This window comes from Coregonus lavaretus (assembly GCF_964263955.1).
Source record: "Coregonus lavaretus genome assembly, chromosome: 8".
Taxonomy (NCBI): Eukaryota; Metazoa; Chordata; class Actinopteri; order Salmoniformes; family Salmonidae; genus Coregonus; species Coregonus lavaretus.
In genome coordinates this window covers 15,264,528-15,284,405 of record NC_139995.1, presented here as the reverse complement: position 1 = coordinate 15,284,405, position 19,878 = coordinate 15,264,528, and the positions used below count along the sequence as shown (strand labels likewise).

Below are 19,878 nucleotides of genomic sequence, written 5' to 3'. Positions count from 1 at the left end.
GGTCATAGGCAGCATTCCTCCTCCTCCAAACACGGCGAATTGAGTTGATGCCAAAGAGCTCGATTTTGGTCTCATCTGAACACAACACGTTCACCCAGTTCTCCTCTGAATCATTCAGATGTTCATTGGCAAACTTCAGATGGCCCTGTATATGTGCTTTCTTGAGCAGGGGGACCTTGCGGGCGCTGCAGGATTTCAGTCCTTCACGGCGTAGTGTGTTACCAATTGTTTTCTTGGTGACTATGGTCCCAGCTGCCTTGAGATCATTGACAAGATCCTCCCGTGTAGTTCTGGGCTGATTCCTCACCGTTCTCATGATCATTGCAACTCCACGAGGTGAGATCTTGCATGTAGCCCCAGGCCGAGGGAGATTGACAGTTATTTTGTGTTTCTTCCATTTGCGAATAATCACACCAACTGTTGTCACCTTCTCACCAAGCTGCTTGGCGATGGTCTTGTAGCCCATTCCAGCCTTGTGTAGGTCTACAATCTTGTCCCTGACATCCTTGGAGAGCTCGTTGGTCTTGGCCATGGTGGAGAGTTTGGAATTTGATTGATTGATTGCTTCTGTGGACAGGTGTCTTTTATACAGGTAACAAGATGAGATTAGGAGCACTCTCTTTAAGAGTGTGCTCCTAATCACAGCTCGTTACCTGTATAAAAGACACCTGGGAGCCAGAAATCTTTCTGATTGAGAGGGGGTCAAATACTTATTTCCCTCATTAAAGTGCAAATCAATTTATAATTGTTTTTCTGGATTTTTTTGTTGTTATTCTGTCTCTCACTGTTCAAATAAACCTACCATTAAAATCATAGACTGATCATTTCTTTGTCAGTGGGCAAACGTACAAAATCAGCAGGGGATCAAATACTTTTTTCCCTCACTGTATATGATACGGCCCACCATGTAAAACTGGTTTAATCTGCTATAGTGGCCAATTTACAGTAAGTCTGGGAATGTTGTCAGTTACATAACTTAGTTAGTATTTTTTTAACCTAACTAATAATATAATAATAATCCAAGATGCCATCTACAGTTAGCTACTATATTAAAGGACATCTGACCCATATAAACCAAAACACATCTCTCCATTGAGCAGCTGACCCTACAATTACAAATCTATGTGAACATACCATACCTCCACCTGGTAAAAAAAATGTTAAACCTCAGATTACCTCTGAAAACCCAATAAATGAATGAAATAAATATAATGAAACCTTTTTTTGTCAACTACTTTGGTATCTACATGGATTTAAGGCATTCGTATTCTTCAAGGATCAGTGTCAAACATATAGAATGTAGACATCACTACTCCCAAATGGAAGTATATTCCGTTGGCAAAACAATAACACTTACAGCATGACGGCACTTGAGACATGAGAGGAAAAACGGTAAAATATAATGCACACAAATTCATGTTGTCTGTTAGTCCGTCATTGAAATCCTCAATGCACGGCCCATTTCAAATTCCTGTTCTGTCCAGCACTGCCACAGAGGGTTTCACCAGTTGCCCCTTCCAACTGAGGGTGAATGCAGGAGCAGGCTCCTAGAGGAGAGGGAGAGAGAGGAGGGCCGGTAGGAGGGCTGTAACTGTGACCAGACATCACCAGGAGGAGCTGAGAAGGACGAGAGCACTGACGAGGACTGCAGAGAGATGAGACAGCGACAGCAGACTAAGCCGAGACGCTCCCGAGCCCTGTGCGCCCATGCCTGAAACCACAAACCACCAGTCAGAGAAGCTCTTCAAGAACTTAAAATTCCACTTTTCAAAAAAAGCAAAAAGCGGGGCATTTTCTGTCTCTATCTGCAAAATATGCTGACAAGTCGTCGTAAATCAAAGGGTAACTGTGAATTACATAGTGCTTTCCATATCTCCATTATTAATGACTTTCAACAGGATAGGCCATTAAAGTATACAGAGATGATAAGGCTTATATCACATTAGAGAGCAGATCTCTTTAGAGAAAACTGAACCGCGTTTCAATTTTGCACAGCAGAGGGGGGGCATTCTACTATTTTACACGCAGCCGAGCTGTGCAGTCAACAAGGAATAATAACCCAATGGCAGAGATGGATTGCACCATACATGCATTTTTAAAAAGATTGCATTTCTTGCACCCGAAATAAGTCTATTACACATGGTTCTGTTTGGCTGATTGAATCATCACTAAAACTTTATCAATGGACACAGGAAAGAGCAGAGAGAGGAAATGGTAAGCTTACTTAATTTGTGGATGTGGATGGGTTCGCTGCCCACACCTTCACCGCCATCACTCAGGGCCTTGATCTGGATCAGGTAGTTGTCGTTGGGAGACAGTGTCAGCTCCATCCTGGTTTTGTTTGTTATGATGCTGTTTACCTCATTATACCGGTGTCTTCTCAACATCACCTAGAAACAGCAATGCAAAACCCAAAATACAAAAATTTAGTCGAAACACAGTAACTTTGCAAAACACACAACCTCAAAATGAAAGATTGGCTAAAATGAGTGGTGAGGAGTGGGGGAATTCAAACTAGGAGAGTGACTAGATTTTGCTGATTGGATGATAAGATGGATCCTAATGCTTTGTGACAGTACAGTGCGGCTGGCTGATTGAAGCTGTGGATATTCTGTCCCTGTGGACAACCCTACAAATATGAGCCACTAATTATCAATATGGCTGAGTTGACCAGAGGTGATGGTATTGAATACACTTCCTTCATTACACACCCCACCAACCTCCTACTTCCTGCTTCTTCCTTTTTTCAAATCAAACAACCCACACAAAGCAGCACTAATTGAAAGATTGCGTTTGAAATGGTTGTGTTGTATTTGACAAAAGAATAGAGTCACAGTGACATGAGACGTACAAGATAACCGATGACCTCTGCCTCCGTCTCCATGGCTATGACAGGATCCCAGTGCAGAGTGAGCAGAGAGCCAATCATGGTCCACTCTACGTTCAGAGGAGGCTGGCCAGGTGCTGAGAGAGCAAAGTGATGAGGAAAGAGAGAGTAAAAGAGAGATGTTCCTATACAGTAATATGTGTATACTTGAAAAAAGAAAAAGAGTTTCTGTTCTGCTTACATTTTGAAGTTAAATCTACAATAGATACAAAACCTCTGACGAGATCCACTCACGTGGCTTCTTGGTGGTGGCATTGATGGGTGTAGACTGTGGCCCTGTCCCAGCAGTGTTAAAGGTACTCACAGCCAGGTAATACTGTGTGTTGGCTTTCAGTCCAGTCATGTTGACTGCTGAGTAGTTAGCAGAGATTCTCACTTTGCCCACTGTGTCAGGCTTGGTGTCATCTTCCCAATACACCACCTGTTTACCAATGGAAAGAAAACAACAAGAGATTGAGACATCAGACAGGAACAATTAAATCCTAGCCATGGGGACTTTTATTAACTCGCACAAGTGATTCATTTCATCACATTATTAGAACTCGCTCCTCCTCATCTAATCTGTAATTCCATTTGGTGTGCAGTAGGGGACTGGCTTCCCACTGAATAATAAATTTTTCAATATCTAGGTCCTCAATTGCTGATACACCATCCTCTCTACCGTATGGTCATTCTACAAAGGCAACAATAGTAACCCAAAAAGTAGACTATGATAAAGTATAGGGACATTCTGTCAATAATATGTTTTGGATCCACTCTTTTTGGTTCAAGAAAATGTATTCCCCTCACGAATTTGTACTTTCAATGATTAAAATACAGTTTCTGTACTTAGAAATTAACACATCCAGCGACAGTATGGATAAATATTGTATTCTCTTTAACACGAGGCACAGTGCTTAATTACTTCCCTTGAGGGTATTAACTTTCAATTAACGGTGCAGGTGAAGAGATATTTGATTAAGCAAATGAAATAATCCAATGCTAGTTTAGGGTCATATACAGTGGGGAGAACAAGTATTTGATACACTGCTGATTTTGCAGGTTTTCCTACTTACAAAGCATGTAGAGGTCTGTAATTTTTATCATAGGTACACTTCAACTGTGAGAGACGGAATCTAAAACAAAAATCCAGAAAATCACATTGTATGATTTTTAAGCAATAATTTGCATTTTATTGCATGACATAAGTATTTGATCACCTACCAACCAGTAAGAATTTCGGCTCTGCCAATTTCGGCTCTCAGTTTGCCAATGACCATCTGGATGATCCAAAGGAGGAATGGGAGAAGGTCATGTGGTCTGATGAGACAAAAATAGAGCTTTTTGGTCTAAACTCCACTCGCCGTGTTTGAAGGAAGAAGAAGGATGAGTACAACCCCAAGAACACCATCCCAACCGTGAAGCATGGAGGTGGAAACATCATTCTTTGGGGGTGCTTTTCTGCAAAGGGGACAGGACCACTGCACCGTATTGAGGGGAGGATGGATGGGGCCATGTATCGCGAGATCTTGGCCAACAACCTCCTTCCCTCAGTAAGAGCATTGAAGATGGGTCGTGGCTGGGTCTTTCAGCATGACAACAACCCGAAACACACAGCCAGGGCAACTAAGGAGTGGCTCCGTAAGAAGCATCTCAAGGTCCTGGAGTGGCCTAGCCAGTCTCCAGACCTGAACCCAATAGAACATCTTTGGAGGGAGCTGAAAGTCCGTATTGCCCAGCGACAGCCCCGAAACCTGAAGGATCTGGAGAAGGTCTGTATGGAGGAGTGGGCCAAAATCCCTGCTGCAGTGTGTGCAAACCTGGTCAAGACCTACAGGAAACGTGTGATCTCTGTAATTGCAAACAAAGGTTTCTGTACCAAATATTAAGTTCTGCTTTTCTGATGTATTAAATACTTATGTCATGCAATAAAATGCAAATTAATTACTTAAAAATCATACAATGTGATTTTCTGGATTTTTGTTTTAGATTCCGTCTCTCACAGTTGAAGTGTACCTATGATAAAAATTACAGACCTCTACATGCTTTGTAAGTAGGAAAACCTGCAAAATCGGCAGTGTATCAAATACTTGTTCTCCCCACTGTACAATATTAAAGTTTCTGGTATTAAGTGACATAACAGTTAAGTCAATACATAATTAGAGAGAAAATGTGAAGTCTGCCGTTGGGACACACAATCCTATATTCCTGGTATTAGCTATGAAACTAAATGAAGCTATTAGATACTATTTTTCACCCCAAAACAATACACTGTTCTGGAGTTAAAAACTAGCTCCATACTGTAGATGATGGGCCTATTATTGTGGCTATCAGTTTAGACCTATCCTGCCTGTTTGGCTACTAAAACAAACACTAATGCATCTGTCTGTGGTATCTTTCAGAATCCTATGACATCCACTGTACCCAACGCCTAAGGTTGAAGATGCATAACAACAGCTTTCCTCCTTAAAAGCCCCTCTCTCTCAAATCCTTTTTGGTGACATGATAGCACTATTGTATCTACACAATATAGCCATCGCCATGGCAACCACGGGTTTTGTGCCGAGGGGCAGGGGTGAGAGTGATTGAAAGAGCACTGGGAAAAATGTATTCTTAAATGGATGGATGATAGCTTTCCTCATCAGGTTTCAGAAGCTGCTGGTGGTGGTCTTTAGAGCAGCAGTGTCTAAAGCGTAAATCATAGTCCGCAGACGCTGAGACGCGATAGTCCGGTGTCCCATTGTGACATAGCTAAGCGGCTCTGACACCACCTTCCGAGGGAGACGCACAGCTGAACGGGCACCTCCCCACAATTCCCAACCAACGCGGCTCTGGTACGCATCCTCTATTCATTTGAATGTGTTGACACTAGTTGGAGAAACTGCTTGAGTTGAGTTGAGAATTCGAAAAGTATGAAAGCCAACAGTCCAATATTCTAGAACACTGCTGTGTGTACGCATACTTGTTTTGGACTATGATAAACCCTTAAGCAACACCCACTCTCCAAGGGTGTCTCAGGGGGAGTGGGATATACAAAAAAACACTTTCCCTTTCACCACACACAGTACAGGTTACACACATGTACATTTGTGAAACAAGACAAATATAACCTTTAACCAAAGTAATATATATGTACAGGTAACTGCCAAAATAAAGGAAACACCAACATAAAGCTTCTTAATAGGGTGTTGGGCCACCATGAGCCAGAACAGCTTCAATGCACCTTGGCATAGATTCTACAAGTGTCTGGAACTCTATTGGAGGAGTGCGACACCAGAAATTCCATAATTTGGTGTTTTGTTGATGGTGGTGGAAAAAGCTGTCTTAGGCGCCGCTCCAGAATCTCCCATAAGTGTTCAATTGGGTTGAGATCTGGTGAGAGACGGCCATGGCATATGGTTTACATTGTTTTCATGCTCATCAAATCATTCAGTGACTACTCATGCCCTGTGGATGGGGGCATTGTCATCCTATGAGGGCATAGCCATGGCCTGCCCAGCATTTTTATTCATGACCCTATGCATGATGTGACGCTAATTCCTTAATTAACTCAGGAACCACACCTGTGTGGAAGCACCTGCTGTCAATATACTTTGTATCCCTCATACACTCAAGTGTTTACATTACTTTGGCAGTTACGTGTAGGTACAGGTACAGGAGTCAACATAATATTATTTACAAGATGTTGTCAATGTTACAGAACTGTCACGGATCCTCCTCCTTGCTCGGCAGGCTTCAGCGTTCGTCGTCACCGGAGTACTAGCTGCTACCGATCTATGTTTCTGTGTTCTACTTGTTTTGTCTTCATTGTACACACCTGGTTCCCATTATGTCTATGATTTGTTCCCTATTTAACCCTCTGGCTCCCACTTTGTTGTGTGCGTGTTTGTTCATTGTTTGGTGTTATCGACTGGTGAGCGGGATTGTCCTCCCTGCGTGGAGTTTATGTTCACTTGTTATTTACGAGTAAAGTACGTTGTCTACTAGCTCTGGGCCCTGCGCCTGACTCCGTCCTACCGCTACACACTGACGCCTGACAGAAACACGCACCTCAAATGGAGTCAACAAGTACATTAATTCCTTCCGGATCAGTGGAGGAAAGCATCCAACAGCAGGCGACCATGATACAGACTCTCGGCACAGCAATGGAGCGCGTGTTGAACACCATGGAGCGATGGGAGAGAGGGGGTTTTCCTACACCTCCTCCAACTACACAGCAACCCACACCGCTGTCCAACCCTTCGTCACCTGGGTCCAGTGGGATTCGGCTCTCGCTCCTGAGGGCATATGATGGTACAGCTGCCGGGTGCTAGGGTTTTCTGCTCCAGGTAGAGCTCTACCTGGCTACCATCCACCCGGCTCCCTCGGGATACGAGAGTGTGTCCGCCCTCATCTCCTGTCTGTCGGAGAGCGCTCGAGTGGGCCAACGCAGAGTGGGGAGGAATAGACGCGGCGTCTGTGCGCTATGAAGATTTCACCCGCCGCTTCCGGGCGGCATTCGATCATCTACCGGAGGGGAGAGCGGCGGGGGAACGTCTGTTCCACCTCAGACAGGGGAAGAGGAGCGCACAGGACTTCGCACTGGACTTCAGGACCCTGGCTGCCAGCGCGGGATGGAATGAGAGGGCCCTGATTGACCACTACCGATGCAGCCTAAGGGAGGACGTTCGTCGGGAGCTGGCCTGCAGGGACACCACCCTTAACCTGGACCAGCTGGTGGATATGTCGATAAGGCTGGATAACCTGTTGGCGACCCGCGGACGTCCGGATCAGGGTCCATCCATTCCATCCTCCAGCACCTCCGACCCTACACCGATGGAGCTCAGAGGTGCTGCTCTCAGGGAGACCGGAAGGGGGGCCGTCGCCTGCACCAACTGTGGCCGGAGAGTACACACTGGTGGTCGGTGCTGGGGAGGGTCCTCAGGGAGTCGAGGCAGCAGGCAGAGCACTGTTGGACCGTCCCAGGTGAGCAGGCACCCGACTCACCCAGAGCTCCCTGTTGCGCACTTGTGTATTGACATCGAATTTCCGGAGTTTTCCCCGCATTCCCAGCATAAGGCGCTCGTAGATTCAGGCGCAGCTGGGAACTTTATTGATCGTAAGTTTTCCCGTAGTTTAGGGATTCCTATTGTTCCTGTTGATGTGCCCTTCCCTGTACATGCCTTAGATAGTCGCCCTTTAGGGTCAGGCCTGATTAGGGAGGTCACAGCTCCACTCTGGATGAAAAGGAGGGTCATGAGGAGAGAATTAGTCTCTTTCTGATTGATTCTCCTGCGTTTCCAGTAGTGTTGGGGCTTCCCTGGTTAACCTCTCATGACCCCACGATTTCATGGCAACAGAGGGCTCTCAAGGGATGGTCACGTCAGTGCTCGGGGAGGTGTGTAGGTGTTTCCATAGGTGCAACTACGGTGGAAAGTCCAAACCAGGTCTCCACTATGCACATTCCCCCCGAATATGCCGATTTGGCTCTCGCCTTCTGTAAAAAGAAGGCGACTCAATTACCACCCCATCGACAGGGGGATTGTGCGATAAATCTCCAGGTAGGCGCTGCACTTCCCCGGAGTCACGTGTATCCTCTGTCACAGGAAGAGACGGCTGCTATGGAAACATATGTCTCAGAATCTCTGGGACAGGGATACATTCGGCCTTCCACTTCACCTGTCTCCTCAAGTTTCTTTTTTGTGAAAAAGAAGGATGGAGGTTTACGCCCTTGCATTGACTACCGTGGTCTCAATCAGATCACTGTTGAGTCCACTACCTCTCATTGCTAGTATGACGGAGTCATTGCACGGGGCGCGCTTCTTCACTAAATTGGATCTCAGGAGCGCATACAACCTGGTGCGTATCTGGGAGGGAGATGAGTGGAAGACGGCATTTAGTACCACATCTGGGCACTATGAGTACCTCGTCATGCCGTACGGATTGTTGAATGCTCCATCAGTCTTCCAATCCTTTGTTGATGAGATTTTCAGGGACCTGCACGGACAGGGTGTAGTGGTGTATATAGATGACATTCTCATATACTCCGCTACACGAGTCGAGCATGTGTCCCTGGTGCGCAAGGTGCTTGGTCGACTGTTGGAACATGACCTGTATGTCAAGACGGAGAAATGTCTGTTCTTTCAAAAGTCTGTCTCCTTCCTAGGGCACCACCTGTCCGCGTCAGGGGTGGAGATGGAGATTGACCGCATTTTGGCCGTGTGTAATTGGCCGACTCCAACCACGGTTAAGGAGGTGCAGCAATTCTTAGGGTTTGCCAACTACTACCGGAGGTTTATCCGGGGCTTTGGTCAGGTAGCGGCTCCCATTACCTCCTTGCTGAAGGGGGGACCGGTGCGAATGCAGTGGTCAGCTGAGGCGGACAGGGCTTTTGGTCACCTGAAGGACCTGTTTACCTCGGCTCCAGTGCTGGCTCATCCGGATCCCTCCTTGGCATTCACAGTAGAGGTGGACGCGTCCGAGGCTGGGATAGGAGCTGTACTGTCTCAGCGCTCGGGTACGCCACCAAAGCTCCGCCCCTGTGCTTTCTTTTCGAAGAAGCTCAGCCCGGCGGAGCGCAACTATGATGTGGGGGACCGGGAGCTGTTAGCTGTGGTTAAGGCTCTGAAAGCGTGGAGGCATTGGCTTGAGGGGGCTAAACACCCTTTCCTCATTTTGACTGACCACCGCAATCTCGAGTACATCCGGGCGGCGAGGAGACTGAACCCTCGCCAGGCAAGGTGGGCCATGTTTTTCACCCGTTTTGTGTTCACCCTTTCTTACAGACCAGGTTCCCATAACGCTAAGGCAGACGCTCTGTCCCGACTGTATGACACAGAGGAGAGGTCGATGGAGCCCACTCCCATATTTCCGGCTTCGTGTCTGGTGGCACCGGTGGTGTGGGAGGTTGATGCGGACATCGAGTGGGCATTACATACAGAGCCCACTCCCCCCCAGTGTCCAGAGGGTCGTATGTACGCAATCGATTGATCTATTGGGCTCACACGTCACCCTCCTCTGGTCATCCTGGCATCGGTCAGACAGTGCGCTGTCTTAGTGGGAAGTACTGGTGGCCCACTTTAGCTAAGGACGTGAGGGTTTATGTTTCCTCCTGCTCGGTGTGCGCCCAGTGTAAGGCACCTAGACACCTGCCCAGAGGGAAATTAAAACCCCTACCCATTCCACAACAGCCGTGGTCCCACCTATCGGTGGATTTCGTTACAGACCTTCTCCCGTCACAAGGGAACACCACGATCCTGGTCGTTGTGGATCGGTTTTCTAAGTCCTGCCGTCTCATTCCTCTGCCCGGTCTCCCTACAGCCCTACAGACTGCGGAGGCCCTATTTACACACGTCTTCCGGCACTACGGGGTACCTGAGGATATAGTGTCTGATCGGGGTTCCCAGTTCACCTCAAGGGTCTGGAGGGCGTTCATGGAACGTCTTTGGGTCTCGGTCAGCCTGACCTCAGGGTTTCACCCCGAGAGTAATGGGCAGGTGGAAAGAGTAAACCAGGATGTGGGTAGGTTTCTGCAGTCCTATTGCCAGGACCGGCCGGGGGAGTGGTCGGTTTTCATCCCCTGGGCAGAGATGGCCCAAAACTCCCTCCGCCACTCCTCCACTAACCTTTCTCCATTTCAGTGTGTATTAGTTTATCAGCCGGTCCTGGCACCATGGCATCAGAGCCAGATCGAGGCACCTGCGGTGGAGACCTGGAACGCTGCCCATGTACGCCTGCAACGGGCCATCAGGCGACAAAAGGCGAGCTCTGACCGCCACCACAGTGAGGCCCCGGTGTATGCACCCATTGGGACCGGGTCTGGCTCTCGACCCGAAACCTGCCCCTTCGCCTGCCCTGCCGGAAGCTGGGTCGGCGGTTTGTGGGGCCATTTAAAGTCCTGAGGAGATTGAACAAGGTTTGTTATAGGTTACAGCTTCCTCCTGAGTATCGTATTAACCCCTCATTCCATGTGCCTCTCCTTAGGCCGGTGGTAGCTGGTCCACTCCAGGAGTCGGAGGTACGGGAGGTTCCTCCGCCCCCACTGGACATCGAGGGTGCACCGGCGTACTCGGTCCGTTCCATCCTGGATTCGAGGCGTCGGGTGGGGGGCCTGCAGTATCTCGTGGAGTGGGAGGGGTACAGTCCGGAGGAACGGTGCTGGGTCCCTAGGAGGGACATCCTCGATCCCTCCATGTTGAGGGATTTCCACAGTCGTCATCCGACTCGCCCTGCGCCGCATCCTCCTGGCCGTCCCCGAGGCCGGTGTCGGCGCACGGCTGGAGCCGCGCGTCAAGGGGGTGTACTGTCACGGATTCAGCCAAGGCTGCTCCTCCTCCTTGCTCGTGCAGGCTTCGGCGTTCGTCGTCCCCGGAGTACTAGCTGCTACTGATCTATGTTTCTGTGTTCTACTTGTTTTGTCTTCATTGTACACACCTGGTTCCCATTATGTCTATGATTTGTTCCCTATTTTACCCTCTGGCTCCCACTGTGTTGTGTGCGTGTTTGTTCATTGTTTGGTGTTATCGACTGGTGAGCGGGATTGTCCTCCGTGTGGAGTTTATGTTCACTTGTTATTTACGAGTAAAGTACGTTGTCTACTAGCTCTGTGTCCTGCGCCTGACTCCGTCCTACCGCTACACACTGACGCCTGACAAGAACTTCTCTTGATATCTTATTCAGTGAGATGTTACAGTACACAGCACTCCAGGGAATATTTCAAGAACCGTGTCTTAAAATAGTTTAAATAAAACTACTGATTTACATATAAACACTAGAAATGGCATCAGAATGTGTCTGGTCGTGTCCGAAATCTGTCTTGCCTACTACTTACTAAAACTACATACAGTGAGGGAAAAAAGTATTTGATCCCCTGCTGATTTTGTACGTTTTCCCACTGACAAAGACATGATCAGTCTATAATTTTAATGGTAGGTTTATTTGAACAGTGAGAGACAGAATAACAACAAAAAAATCCAGAAAAACGCATGTCAAAAATGTTATGAATTGATTTGCATTTTAATGAGGGAAATAAGTATTTGACCCCTCTGCAAAACATGACTTAGTACTTGGTGGCAAAACCCTTGTTGGCAATCACAGAGGTCAGACGTTTCTTGTAGTTGGCCACCAGGTTTGCACACATCTCAGGAGGGATTTTGTTCCACTCCTCTTTGCAGATCTTCTCCAAGTCATTAAGGTTTCGAGGCTGACGTTTGGCAACTCGAATCTTCAGCTCCCTCCACAGATTTTCTATGGGATTAAGGTCTGGAGACTGGCTAGGCCACTCCAGGACCTTCATGTGCTTCTTCTTGAGCCACTCCTTTGTTGCCTTGGCCGTGTGTTTTGGGTCATTGTCATGCTGGAATACCCATCCACGACCCATTTTCAATGCCCTGGCTGAGGGAAGGAGGTTCTCACCCAAGATTTGACGGTACATGGCCCCGTCCATCGTCCATCGTCCCGATGAAGTTCTCTTGTCCCCTTAGCAGAAAAACACCCCCAAAGCATAATGTTTCCACCTCCATGTTTGACGGTGGGGATGGTGTTCTTGGGGTCATAGGCAGCATTCCTCCTCCTCCAAACACGGCGAGTTGAGTTGATGCCAAAGAGCTCCATTTTGGTCTCATCTGACCACAACACTTTCACCCAGTTCTCCTCTGAATCATTCAGATGTTCATTGGCAAACTTCAGACGGCCCTGTATATGTGCTTTCTTGAGCAGGGGGACCTTGCGGGCACTGCAGGATTTGAGTCCTTCACGGCGTAGTGTGTTACCAATTGTTTTCTTGGTGACTATGGTCCCAGCTGCCTTGAGATCATTGACAAGATCCTCCCGTGTAGTTCTGGGCTGATTCCTCACCGTTCTCATGATCATTGCAGCTCCACGAGGTGAGATCTTGCATGGAGCCCCAGGCCGAGGGAGATTGACAGTTCTTTTTTGTTTCTTCAATTTGCGAATAATCACACCAACTGTTGTCACCTTCTCACCAAGCTGCTTGGCGATGGTCTTGTAGCCCATTCCAGCCTTGTGTAGGTCTACAATCTTGTCCCTGACATCCTTGGAGAGCTCTTTGGTCTTGGCCATGGTGGAGAGTTTGGAATCTGATTGATTGATTGCTTCTGTGGACAGGTGTCTTTTATACAGGTAACAAGATGAGATTAGGAGCACTCCCTTTAAGAGTGTGCTCCTAATCTCAGCTTGTTACCTGTATAAAAGACACCTGGGAGCCAGAAATCATTCTGATTGAGAGGGGGTCAAATAGTTATTTCCCTCATTAAAATGCAAATCAATTTATAACATTTTTGACATGCGTTTTTCTGGATTTTTTTGTTGTTATTCTGTCTCTCACTGTTCAAATAAACCTACCATTAAAATGATAGACTGATCATTTCTTCATCAGTGGGCAAACGTACAAAATCAGCAGGGGATCAAATACATTTTTCCCTCACTGTACTGTGTACTATTCATACTACATACTATTTAGAACATACTGTTTAGTAAAAACAAATGCAGTAAGCAACAAATATCAACATACAAGGCTCATCCCGAGAATACGTCTTTTAATTTCCACCATTTGTTAATTTGGTATAGTGCGTCATCTTATCTCATTATCAGCTGTTGAGTCTGGAAAGACGATTCTCTTCCTCAAAAGTGTGCAGCAAATTCTACTAAATGAAAAGCCAAAATGAGTATAACCTGGCATTTAAAGCATACTTGATTATCGGAAGAAATATAATTTAAACCATTTTATTTTCGCATACCTTAAATGCCTACTAATTAGAATGCAAGTATGGTTATTCGGACACGGCCTATGTGTTGTTTTATTGAGCAAATTGAGAGAATCCTACCTCATAACCAAGCACTCTTTCAGGGGTGGCGGGGAGGGCTTCCCAGATCACTTCAATTTGAGCTGCAGACACACTCCTGCCCCAAACCCTCTTAGGAGCCTCACTTGGGACTGTAGAGATAGAGAGCAGGTGAGAACCTCTCACGCAACACCATCAAACACACTAATAGGAAGCAGAAGCAGGCAGAGAATAGACCTGTAGTTTCACTGGAGAGAGCTATATTGCTTGGGCTTGGTTTTTAATGGGATCTGTGACTGACATAAGGGAAGACTATCTTCACGGCAAATTCAATTAACACAGTCCCTCACTGACAGCCCAGTGTAGTAAGTGTCAGCTAGGATTTCCTGTAATCTACCTCTGCAATAACAATAACTAATATCAAGTTGAAACTCCCAGCTTGAGAGGGGGAAAAGTGTCTGAACCAACTTATTTCATGATTACTATTCAAGGTCGTGCCTCCAGAATAAAAAAGATTGAGATTCTTCTTTGCCTTGATGACAGCTTTAGCTACCTGCAGATTCATACTACAGCTATGACAATGTTTGTATTGCTAGTAGTATAAATTGGGATTATGCAGGTTCATTGTTTAGCTAGCTAGCTAGCTATCTAGCTACATGTCTAAATAAAAGACTCCACTACACCTGATGATTACATGACTAATCAAGTTAGCCAGGTGTGTCTGGGGGTGATCTATTGTATTTCATGAACATTTGTACATGTCTAGACAATAGCAACCCATCCACTTAGCTAGATGTGGCTGGGGGGTGGTTATAGCATTTATTTCACATGACCCATCAATTTATACAAGTGTGTCTGGGTAAGCGTCATTTAATAATTATACTTTCTGTTTTTGATATTGCTACTATGCAAGTAACCATTTCACTGTACTGTTTACACCTTCTGTATCCTGTGCATGTGACAAATACATTTTATTTGATATAGTGTGTGTTTACCATAGAAGGAAACTAATATCAAGTTGAAACTCCCAGCTTGAGAGGGGGAAAAGTGTCTGAACCAACTTATTTCATGATTACTATTCAAGGTCGTGCCACCAGAATAAAAAAGATGAAGGGCTGTTTGAGCGTGATTCCCCTGGCTGCCATCGCCTTTACCTTCCTCTGCGGAGAACACTGTGGCTATGGAACTGAAGGGCCCCTCCCCGCGGTTGTTGTATGCCCCAACCTTCACATCGAACGGCGAGAAGGCCGGGATGGTGTCGTTGCGGAAGACGTATCGGGCCACCCCAGGCGTGGAGATGACCGCTCGCGTCCAAGTGACAGCACCCAGCGGCCGGAAGGCGATGATGTAACCAAAGCCCTCTCCATTCTGCAGTTCCTCAGGCACGGGCTGGGAGCGAAACACAAAACTATAGTGATATTAAAACGCATACAGACAAAGACACTGACACCCCTGCCTTTGTCCTCAAGCACCCGCCAAAGACGGCTTCAACATGAGCTGCAATGATTAGATGCAGTGTTTTCCCCCCTACACCACAACCCACAGATCCTTTTCTCCCTGCATTGGTACATCATTGTGGATGAAGTGGGCTTCAAAGAAACAATCTCTTTCCCTGAGTTGAATCACGTTGGGAGGGAGAAATGGCACTCCGAGGCCAGACCCCAGAAGGGAGGGGCTGGCTCTAGTGTAGATCATAAAATTGCTCCATTCAATTCTGCACAATTAAGCAAAACCATTACCAGGCTATGGAGAGAACAGTAAAACCTGACGGATGACTTACCTCCCAAGTTATCACTAATTCAGATTTTGTGCCGCCTCCGCCTCCAACATCAGTGGGAGCTGCATCAGGCACTGTAAGACAAAGCCCAAAGGAGAACAATTATAAGGAGGTTGTTAAATAAAGGTTTAAAAAAAAACAAAAAAACAAAAATAAGGCAGTTAACATAGCTGAACTACAGGTTTATAAGTCTAGCCTCATGACACAGTTTTAAAATGCATTCACAATATTGTTTTTTATTTTACACTCCACAACTTATTTGTTATTTTTATTTCATATTCTTTTATATTGTATTTGTTTGTGATTTCTTTTGGTATTCTTTCTTAAAACGACATTGTTGCTTAAGGGCTTGTAAGTAAGCATTTTACTGTAAGGTCTACACCTGTTGTATACGGCGCATGTGACAAATAAAATGTGATTTGATTCTCCCTTGATACTAGCGACCCGACATGTTTTGGAGTATATCGTCCTACTCAAATACCAAGTGTCACAATGAATAAACAACTTATTTTTTTATTTAGCTGTTAAGTTTAATAGTCAGAAAACACAATTTTACTTGACAACTGTTTTGTGCATAGCACTGCACAAAAGATTTGCGGACCACTCATGTGCATCCTGATGTGTATTTACCCAAAGTAAATGGTCCATCACATCTAATCTGTCACATCAGCAACTGGTTCAAGCAGCATTTAATGTTAGATGTCAGGGGTCTGTGTATTTCACTTTGTGTGTGTGTTTGTGTGTGTGTCTGCATATGTATTCTAGAGAGAGTAGAGGAGTGAAACTCACTGGCATCCTCTGTCCTGGTCTTGGCTGAGGCTGGACTAGGCTCTCCCATGCCCACACTGTTACGGGCCACCACCCGGAACTCATACTCCACCCAGGCATTCAGACCCACTACAGTGGCTGTCAACGTGTTGCCATTGATCTCCTCAGGAACTGGAAGTGGAAAGGAGAGCGTTCAACATTACCATATACATAAGCATGGCTAAGGTGTGCTCTGTTCGTACTGTATGCTAGGTGTATTAGCTACCTGTGTCCACAGCTTGCCAGCCCACAGTGAAGGGTGTCCTGACCTGGATGATGTAGCCGGTGATAGGGCTGCCGTTGTCCCTACCAGGTTTCCAGGAGAGCTGGGCCGTGCTATCTGTGATCTCCTCCACCACTACAGTGTCCGGGGGCCCGGGGGGACCTGACTCAATCAGACAATTAGCAAAGTGAGCCTCCACAACACCCTCACACCACCACCCCCCCATTCCCAACTCATTATGCTCTTGCCTTTACTGCTGTCCCATTACATATCAAGGCCATCACACTTCATCTAATTAAGGGCTGTGTCCTTGGTCCGGCTTCACAGAAGCCTTTAATTCAGACGTGTGATATGTGAGGCTGAGAAGTGATTAAGAACACAGGATCACTAACACCGAACAGGGACATGGGAGGGGACAATTTGTGAAGAGAGAAAGCGCGAGAGAAAGAGAGATAGAGATTGAGAGAGAGATAGTTAGTGAGTGACACATAGATACAGTGAGTGAGACAGAGAGATATTGAGTGAGCGATAGACAGTGAGTGAGAGAGAGACAGTGAGTGAGAGAGATACAGCATGATTGAGAAGCACAGAATATATGTGACTCGTTTCAGGAAGCTAGGCATTTGTCGCACGTCACTACTTCACATGAGAGGCATTTGAACACATACAGTACCAGTCAAAAGTTTGGACACACCTACTCATTCAAGGGTTTTTCTTTATTTTTACTATTTCTTACATTGTAGAATAATAGTGAAGACATCAAAACTATGAAATAACACACATGGAATCATGGAGTAACCAAAAAGGTCTTAAACAAATCAAAATATATTTTATATTTGAGATTCTTCAAATAGCCACACTTTGCCTTGATGACAGCTTTAGCTACCTGCAGATTCATACTACAGCTATGACAATGTTTGTATTGCTAGTAGTATAATTTGGGATTATGCAGGTTCATTGTTTATCTAGCTAGCTATCTAGCTACATGTAAAAAAAAAAAGACTCCACTACACCTGATGATTACATGACTGATCAAGTTAGCCAGGTGTGTCTGGGGGTGATCACGACCATCTATTGTATTTCATGAACATGTGTACATGTCTAGACAATAGTGACCCATCCACTTAGCTAGATGTAGCTGGGGGGTGGTTATATTATTTATTTCACATGACCTATCAATTTATACAAGTGTGTCTGGGTAAGCGTCATTTAATAATTATACTTTCTGCTTTTGATATTGCTACTATGCAAGTAACCATTTCACTGTACCGTTTACACCTTCTGTATCCTGTGCATGTGAAAAATACATTTTATTTGATACAGTGAGGGAAAAAAGTTATTTAATCCCCTGCAGATTTTGTACGTTTGCCCACTGACAAAGACATGACCAGTCTATAATTTTAATGGTAGGTTTATTTGAACAGTGAGAGACAGAATAACAACAAAAAAATCCAGAAAAATGCATGTCAAAAATGTTATAAATTGATTTGCATTTTAATGAGGGTAATAAGTATTTGACCCCTCTGCAAAACATGACTTAGTACTTGGTGGCAAAACCCTTGTTGGCAATCAGAGAGGTCTCCAGGTTTGCACACATCTCAGGAGGGATTTTGTCCCACTCCTCTTTGCAGATCTTCTCCACGTCATTAAGGTTTTGAGGCTGACGTTTGGCAACTCGAACCTTCAGCTCCCTCCACAGATTTTCTATGGGATTAAGGTCTGGAGACTGGCTAGGCCACTCCAGGACCTTAATGTGCTTCTTCTTGAGCCACTCCTTTGTTGCCTTGGCCGTGTATTTTGGGTCATTGTCATGCTGGAATACCCATCCACGACCCATGTTCAATGCCCTGGCTGAGGGAAGGAGGTTCTCACCCAAGATTTGACGGTACATGGCCCCGTCCATCGTCCCTTTTACTAACTGTAAGTCGCTCTGGATAAGAGCGTCTGCTAAATGACTAAAAATGTAAAAAAAACATGGCCCCGTCCATCGTCCATCGTCCCGATGAAGTTCTCCTGTCCCCTTAGCAGAAAAACACCCCCAAAGCATAATGTTTCCACCTCCATGTTTGACGGTGGGGATGGAGTTCTTGGGGTCATAGGCAGCATTCCTCCTCCTCCAAACACGGCGAGTTGAGTTGATGGCAAAGAGCTCGATTTTGGTCTCATCTGACCACAACACTTTCACCCAGTTCTCCTCTGAATCATTCAGATGTTCATTGGCAAACTTCAGACAGGCCTGTATATGTGCTTTCTTGAGCAGGGGGACCTTGCGGGCGCTGCTGGATTTCAGTCCTTCACGGCGTAGTGTGTTACCAATTGTTTTCTTGGTGATTATGGTCCCAGCTGCCTTGAGATCATTGACAAGATCCTCCCGTGTAGATCTGGGCTGATTCCTCACCGTTCTCATGATCATTGCAACTCCACGAGGTGAGATCTTGCATGGAGCCCCAGGCCGAGGGAGATTGACAGTTATTTTGTGTTTCTTCCATTTGCGAATAATCGCACCAACTGTTGTCACCTTCTCACCAAGCTGCTTGGCGATGGTCTTGAAGCCTATTCCAGCCTTGTGTAGGTCTACAATCTTGTCCCTGACATCCTTGGAGAGCTCTTTGGTCTTGGCCATGGTGGAGAGTTTGGAATCTGATTGATTGATTGCTTCTGTGGACAGGTGTCCTTTATACAGGTAACAAATTGAGATTAGGAGCACTCCCTTTAAGAGTGTGCTCCTAATCTCAGCTCGTTACCTGTATAAAAGACACCTGGGAGCCAGAAATCTTTCTGATTGAGATGGGGTCAAATACTTATTTCCCTCAATAAAATGCAAATCAATTTATAAATTTTTTTACATGCATTTTTCTGGATTTTTTTGTTGTTATTCTGTCTCTCACTGTTCAAATAAACCTACCATTAAAATTATAGACTGTTCATGTCTTTGTCAGTGGTCAAACGTACAAAATCAGCAGGGGATCAAATACTTTTTTCCCTCACTGTATAGTGTGTGTTTACCATAGAAGGCAATGTGAAGAACAACATGACCTGCACCAAAGTCAGATCAGGATATAGGCCAAGTACTAGTTAGTGTATTTTTACCTGGAGTTTCCTTATTGTAGGCTACTACTTTCACCACTTTTAGTCTTGAAATCTTCGGTTGTTTACTACACTACTCACTCTGTTTAGCATATGCCCTCACATGTGAATCCTTAAAGAGATAGGTGGGGCTAAGGCTTAAGAGGGTGTGAATGATGTTGAATGGGTGTAGACAAAGAATAACTCTCCAGTAGGTGTATAAAGAAATTAATGGGCCATTTTCTCAAAAGTGTGGTTACAAGTTTATCCACTTTCAAAGCAGAATTACTTTCACATTGTTCTGTAACTGCAGTTTATGATATAACATTTTCGAGCTCTGAGTGTCTACTTTTATCCA

General features: G+C 45.6%; 1 protein-coding gene across 1 annotated transcript in view; it reads right to left on the bottom strand.

Moving 5' to 3' along the window:
* Window positions 1-1,604: 1,604 nt before the first annotated feature.
* Window positions 1,605-19,878, bottom strand: part of LOC311133659 (contactin-3-like) — a gene marked incomplete at both ends in the record, with an annotated part of 60,753 nt that continues 42,479 nt past the window's right edge. Inside the window, 9 exons of the mRNA XM_084167192.1 lie at window positions 1,605-1,711; window positions 2,225-2,390; window positions 2,852-2,964; window positions 3,122-3,308; window positions 13,690-13,799; window positions 14,802-15,036; window positions 15,428-15,498; window positions 16,214-16,363; window positions 16,458-16,616. Coding sequence (XP_084023318.1) covers window positions 1,605-1,711; window positions 2,225-2,390; window positions 2,852-2,964; window positions 3,122-3,308; window positions 13,690-13,799; window positions 14,802-15,036; window positions 15,428-15,498; window positions 16,214-16,363; window positions 16,458-16,616 — 1,298 coding nt within the window. The remainder of the gene's footprint in view (window positions 1,712-2,224; window positions 2,391-2,851; window positions 2,965-3,121; window positions 3,309-13,689; window positions 13,800-14,801; window positions 15,037-15,427; window positions 15,499-16,213; window positions 16,364-16,457; window positions 16,617-19,878) is intronic.